Below are 6,849 nucleotides of genomic sequence, written 5' to 3' on the forward strand. Positions count from 1 at the left end.
AAGGCAGGTGGATCACCTGAGGTCAGGAGTTTGAGACCAGCCTGGCCAACATGGTGAAACCCCATCTCTACTGAAAATACAAAAATTAAATGGGCATGGTGGTGCATGCCTGTAATTCCAGCTACCTGGGAGGCTGTGGCAGGAGAATTGCTTGAACCTGGGAGGCGGTGGTTGCAGTGAGCCGAGGTTGCGCCACTGCACTCCAGCCTGGGCAACAGAGCAAAACTCCGTCTCAAAAACAAACAAAAAACAACTCATACACACACACATCCATATTTATCTCCATTGTAGGGGAAGAAGAAGAATGGGACTATCGGCCAGGCACGGTGGCTCATGCCTGTAATCCCAGCACTTTGGGAGGCTGAGGTGGGCGGATCGCCTGAGGTCGGGTGTTCGAGACCAGCCTGACCAACATGGTGAAACCCCGTCTCTACTAAAAGTACAAAATTAGCCGGGCGTGGTGGTGCACACATGTAATCCCAGCTATTCTGGAGGCTGAGGCAGGAGAATCACTTGAACCCAGGAGGCGGAGCTCGTGGTGAGCCGAGATTGCGCCTGGGCAACAGAGCGAGACTCTATCAAAAAAAAAAAAAAAGAATGGGACTATATGCTACGAATTCTTTGTGGGGTTTTTTTGGTGAATATTTATGGAGTGCTTGCTGTGTAGCAGGTGTTGCTCTCAGCAGTTTTCATATATCAAACACACTTAATTCTTTCTCCCCAGCAACCTATGAGATAGGTATTATTCCCATTTTACAGATGAACAACAGAGAGGTTAAATAACTTGCCAAGGTCACACAGCTCGTGACTAGCAAAGCTGGGCTAGAACCCAGGTAGTCTGGCTCCAGAACCCCTGCATTTGGCCGTTCTGCTGTTCGATGAGGTAGGCATTATGATCCTCCTCATCAGACAGCAGAAAGCATGAGATTCAGAGAGGTGCAATTACTTGTCCAAGGTCACACAGCTCGTCAGGGAAGGAGCTGGTACCCAGGCCTAGAGGTGTGGGTCACACACGCAGACTCTAGGCCAACTCCCAGATCTGAGGCTGCTCCTCTGGAGTCAAGTCTGTGCCTGCCAGAAGCAGGAAGGACCACTGGACCTACCGTCAGTGGGGCAGGCAGAGGCTTTTTTCAGTCCCAGGCTGCCCCCTACTGGCAGCAGGACAAACAGCAGGTGCCTGGGCCCAGCTGGAATAGGAAGGAGGAGGATGGGCCTAAGCGGGCCTAAGGAGGGCTGAGTCCTCCTCTCCTCGCTGCAGTTCTCCGTGGACATTGACTCGGAGCTGGTGGAGGAGCTGCCGGCTGAGATCGAGCTGTGGCTGGTGCTGGTGGCCGTGGGTGCGGGGCTGCTGCTTCTGGGGCTGATCATTCTCCTGCTGTGGAAGGTTAGTAGCCCAGCCCCCCACTCCTGCTCCGGGACCTTCACCAGCACACTCACCAGCCCTTCCTCCAACCCACGTCTCACCATCTCGGTCCTTCCTTCCATCTCACCCCCGCCCTTCCTCCCTGTCCTCTCCACCTTCTCCCACCAGCTTACAGGCTCACCCCCGGCCTGGGTTAGTGGGGAAGCTGCAAGCTGGAAAGGGGGACCCAGGAGCTCTGGCTTCTGACCACACCACCAAGCTGGGACTGAGCCCCAGCCCCCAGGCTCCCCAGCCCTAAGCCCCAGTCCATGAGTGCTGCTGGTGAGGACAGCCCAGCGCCCCCCTGATGGCCCATCCCCACCTCCTCCCCTCCGCAGTGCGGCTTCTTCAAGCGAGCCCGCACTCGCGCCCTGTATGAAGCTAAGAGGCAGAAGGCGGAGATGAAGAGCCAGCCGTCAGAGACAGAGAGGCTGACCGACGACTACTGAGGGGGCAGCCCCCCATCCCCGGCCCACCTGGGTAACACGGCCTCCGGGCCCCCTTCCCCGAGCCCCACAGCTGGCCGGTCCTCTGACTCTGTCCTATCCGCTCCTCTTCCCTTATGGGCCTGCTCTGACCTCATTCTGTCCCCACCACCACCTCGAAGATCAGGCCACTCTGACTCTCCCTCCAGCCCCCTGGTCTGGCTTTCATCAGCCTCCCCCTGAGCCCCTTGGTGACTTGGGACCCCTTCAGGGAGCCATAAAACCCTCGCTGTGATGACCTTGCTTTCTGGGGATTGGAACAAGGTCAAGGGCAAGGCCAGGCCCCATCTCTAAACCACAGGCATGTCCAGAATAATTCTACACTCGCATTTCCACCCCTAGGGAAGGAGGGGAGCAGTAGAGACCCTCCTCCTGGGAACTAGCCTGTTTCCTCCTGAGCAACCCTTCCAGGATAACAAATGGACCCACTCCCAACATTGTGGTTAGGGTAGACTGCCAGTCTCCCTGGCCATTCCATCCACTGTCTCTGCGGCTGCCCTCCGTCTCCATCTGCCTCTTCCTCTCCTCTCTGCCTTCCTCAACTCCTCCTTCCTCTGGGGCCTGGGGTGGAGAAACTCGTTCTCCGTGTCTCAGTGCAGGGAGATGGGATGTGTTTCGGTCAAGAGTTCTGGCTTTGAGGAGTTCTGGGTGGGAGAGGGAGAGGCCTGGCACTCCTTCCTGGCAGCTCAAACTCTGGATGCTAATGTTCTTTCTCTTCTCCCTCCAACTCCAGTGTGACTTCTTTAAGAGGACCCGCTATTACCAGATCATGCCCAAGTACCACGCGGTGCGGATCCGGGAGGAAGAGCGCTACCCACCTCCAGGGAGCACCCTACCCACCAAGAAGCACTGGGTGACCAGCTGGCAGACTCGGGACCGATACTACTGACATCCTCCCTGATCCCACCCCCTCCTCCCCTAGTGTCCCCTTTTTTCCTATTTATCATAAGTTATGCCTCTGACAGTCCACAGGGGTCATCGCCTTTGGCTGGCAGCAGCAGGCTTAGGCACATACACCTCATCAAGTGCACGCACATACTGTCTGGCCCTGGGGATCTCCCCGCAGGAGGGCCAGCGCTGTGGACCTTACAAGGCCGAGCACACTGCGGTCCTGTGCCCTAGACACACGTGAGGCCCACTGCTTGTGGACTGTGCTGGCGCATCACGGATGGTGCATGGGCTCGCCGTGTCTCAGCTTCTGCCTGCGCCAAAACAAGCCAAAGAGCTTCTGGCCAGAGCCGGGAGGAAAAGGCCCCTGCAATGTGGTGACACTTCCCCCTTTCACACTGGATCCATCTTGAGCCACAGTCACTGGATTGACTTTGCTGTCAAAACTACTGACAGGGAGCAGCCCCTGGGCCCGGGCTGGTGGGCCCCCACTGCCACCCATGCCAGAGAGCCGGGGGTCCTGCCTCAGGTTGTCCATGGGGGCACTTGCAGGACCTGGCATGCTCTACCCAACAGCAAAGGAACTAGAAAGAAGGTCCCAGAACGGCTTTCGTTCCTGCATCTCTGTGAAGCCTCTTTCCTTGGCCACAGACTGAACTCGCAGGGAGTGCAGTCGGAACGAACAAAGACAGACAAATGGCGAGGTAGCCTGGGCTCGCTGTGCTGGGACTGCCCTGGGGGCATGGCAGGATCCGCCACAGAGAGGAGGGGACCAATTCTGGGCCAGACAGATGTTGGGAGGATACAGAGGAGATGCCACTTCTGACTCACCACTACCAGCCAGCCTCAGAAGGCCCCGGAGAGACCCTACAAGACCACGGAGGGAGCGACGCTTGAATGTAGAACAGGCAGCTGGCCATGCATTGGGGGCCTAGAGGTGGAGTTCTAAGCTATCCTTGGCTTTCAGAGCCAGCCTGGCTCTGTCCCCTCCCCCATGGGCTGTGTCCTAAGGCCCATTTGAGAAGCTAAGGCTAGTTCCAGAAAACCTTTCCTGACCCCTGCCTGTTGGCAGGCCCACGCCCCAGCCCCTTCCATGGTACTGTAGCAGGGGAGTGCTCTCCCCCTCCTCGTGCCTTCTTTGTACATAGGCTTCTCACGGCGACCAATAAACAGCTCCCAGTTTGTATGCAGCTGCATCTGCTTCCACCCACTCCCCAGCCTTTACCAACCCCGGGTCAATGGATGATGATATCATCCAGCCAACACCTAGGTGGATGAAGCCAGGTCTGGGGACTTGCGGGTTTGAGGGTAAAGATTGATGGAGGTGACGCCGGCCCCTGCTCTCAGAAATCCTCCCATCTAAGAGTCATTCATGAGGGGTGAGCCCTGGGGGACCTGGATGAAACCCAGAATGCCTTCTTGGAGGACAGTGCGCTGACCCTGGGGAGGAACAGGCAGGCAGAGGTGGCAGCATGCAGGGTCAGGAAGAGGCAAAAGCTACTCAGCTATAGGAAGAGGCAGTCCTGGCAGGCTGTGGAGGGAGGCTGGGTGAAAGGGTGGAGGGAGGAGAGCCCTCAGTCGGACTGAATTCACATAAGAGACTGCTTTTCTGCCTTGATTTCCCCACAACCACCACCAGGCGCCAAGAAGAGATCAGAAGGTAAACCACTGATCCAAGGCTGCAGAGACTGAACTGTCACAATGTCCAGCCTCCAGGAGCTGAGAGCTCTGATCTTTTGGAAGCTCCTTGGGAGTGTTTGAGCGCCTGGCTTACACGGCCACAGCATGTGGATCAAGCCTTCGCTTTGCTTCCTGCCATGTCCTGGGTTCCCAAAGCAGCTTCCTCCTCTGCCCTCCGTTTGTCCCCTCCACACAGGCCTGGCAATGGAGTAAGGCCGTTCCCCCTGTGACCTCTGTGAGCTGGAGCGTGGCCTAGGTCCTTCTGTTAATTTTCCTCAAGGCTGTGAACTTTGGTAAGACTTCACTGGAGGCTGGAAATTGCTACCCAGAGAAGCCCGGAGGTAGAAGCCCAGAGGTAGAAGCCAGGTCAGATATGCTCAGAGCTCACAGACCCAGGCTGTTCTGGGAGGCCCACCTGACGCCTGGGTGCCTCCCAGCCTCCTCGTGGTGGCAGCTCTCTGCCTCACCTCCCTCCACCAGTGATCAGCTCACAACAGGGTTCTGGACCCAATGTGTGCCCCTTTCCCCCTCTTCATTTTCTGTGCCTGGATTTGCCCTTTCCCAGGGTGACTGACAATGGAATGTCCACTTTCCCCAGGAAAACCGTAGCCCCTACCGGGAGCTGCCAGGCTCTCAGAACCCAGTGAGTGGAGACCACACTTTATTTTCTAGAATCTGGGATCCACTTCTTTGGGCATAACGCGTGTGGGTTGTCAAAACTCGGCCCAGTCTTGTGCTTACAGCCACTTACTGCTTAAGACAGGGGTGTTTACACATCCCTCTGGCCAGTTTCACAGACCCCCCAGTCTCCTGTTAGCCACTACTTGAGGAAGACCACACACATACACACACAAACACACACACTCTTGAGGATAAGTCATTTTCAGAACTAGCGTAAGCTACATATTATGAAAGAAACATAACTGGCAGAGATGTAGCAATGCCCACTGTAAAAGAACCCTCTGCAATGCCAAGTTTCCTGAGCTCCTTGGAGAGTCCCCCCACCAACCCATGTTACACATATAGTGGGAGATTTGGGAATCGGGGGACAGGGTGCGGTTTACCTCGGCATCACCTAACTAAACTTGACTACGATGTACCACATCACACCACTGTTGTTAGCACCCTGCAGCAGGCTCTGCAGAAGGAATTCTTATCCAACCACAGAGCCCACACTGTGGAAGTCCAGCCTAAGGTGAGGGTCATTGGAAATCTCTTTCCCTCTCCTACACCTAGCCTGAGAGGCCAGGTCTTTTCCTTGTTACTTTAATTTTGACAATAACAGCAATAGCTACCATTTATTGCTAGGCACAGAAATAGGCCTCTTTTTTTTGAGACAGGGTCTCACTCTGTCACCCACATTGGAGTGCCATGGCACGATCATGGCTCTGGTTTACTGCAGCCTTGACCTCCTGGGCTCAAGCAATCTTCCTACTTCAGCCTCCCAAGTAGCTGGTACTATAGGTACCTGCCACCACACTCAGTTAATTTTATATTTTTTGTAGAGACAAGATCTTGCTATGCTGCCCAGGCTGGTCTCAAACTCCTGGACTCAAGCAATCCTCATACCTCAGCCTCCCAAAGTGAGGGCCAGGTTTTTTGTACATAATATTCTATATATTCTTTTGTGCACTTGAAAACTGCACTCACCAACATCATCAATCACATCCTAATTGCTAGCCCACTGGATGTTTGGTAGTTCTCTGGAATATCTCTGCGGTATGCTCCCCTGCTCACCCTGTCTTCTTTTTCACCCTGTCTTCTTTTTCACCCTGTCCTCCCTACTGTGTGCTGAGCACTGCCTGATGCTGGAGATAGAGCAGTAAACAAGACAGATACAACCCCTGCCCTGCCCTCATGGAGCTTAAAGTCTAGCGGGAAAACAGATCAGTCAGCAAACAATTTTCACTCAATTGATAAGAGCTACCATCAGCTCCTTTTAACCCCTTCTTCCTGGATTTGTCCAGGTAGCTTTCGGCCAATCCCTTTCCTCAAAAAGGTACCTGTTTCACGTGTCCTGATCTTTCCTTGTCCTCCCTTAAGGGGCCTTGTGGGTTCCCAGTCTGGATGACAGTGACCCAGAATACAAATATTTGCTAAGATCAGAAGATCTAAGGAGCCCTTGAAGGGAGCCTATGACCCAGCTTGGTAAGATCAGGGAAGGCTTCCAGGAGGAAGGGATGACTAAGCAGCTGAGACCTGAAGAATGGGCAGGTGAAGCTGGGAAGAAAGAATGATCCAGACAGAAGAGATGCATTTGCAGTGGCTTAGAGATTAGAGGCTGGTTCAAGGCAGCAGACAGGTATGGCTGGGAGCTGCGTGGGGGAATGGAGAGAGAAGAGTCTGGAGAATTAAGCAAAAGCCAATTGTGTGACAACTGGAAAGGCTCTGGTA

The 6,849-nt window shown here is 54.7% G+C and overlaps 1 protein-coding gene across 1 annotated transcript in view; it reads left to right on the top strand.

The window, feature by feature from the left end:
* The window catches only part of ITGA3 (integrin, alpha 3 (antigen CD49C, alpha 3 subunit of VLA-3 receptor)), a 33,849-nt gene extending 30,162 nt beyond the window's left edge, over positions 1 to 3,687 (top strand). The window contains exons 24-25 of the mRNA XM_011959943.1: positions 1,259 to 1,384; positions 2,621 to 3,687. Coding sequence (XP_011815333.1) covers positions 1,259 to 1,384; positions 2,621 to 2,776 — 282 coding nt within the window. The 3' untranslated portion in view covers positions 2,777 to 3,687. The remainder of the gene's footprint in view (positions 1 to 1,258; positions 1,385 to 2,620) is intronic.
* Positions 3,688 to 6,849: the final 3,162 nt, after the last annotated feature.

The sequence above is a fragment of the Colobus angolensis genome, unplaced genomic scaffold, assembly GCF_000951035.1.
Source record: "Colobus angolensis palliatus isolate OR3802 unplaced genomic scaffold, Cang.pa_1.0 Scaffold50, whole genome shotgun sequence".
Taxonomy (NCBI): Eukaryota; Metazoa; Chordata; class Mammalia; order Primates; family Cercopithecidae; genus Colobus; species Colobus angolensis.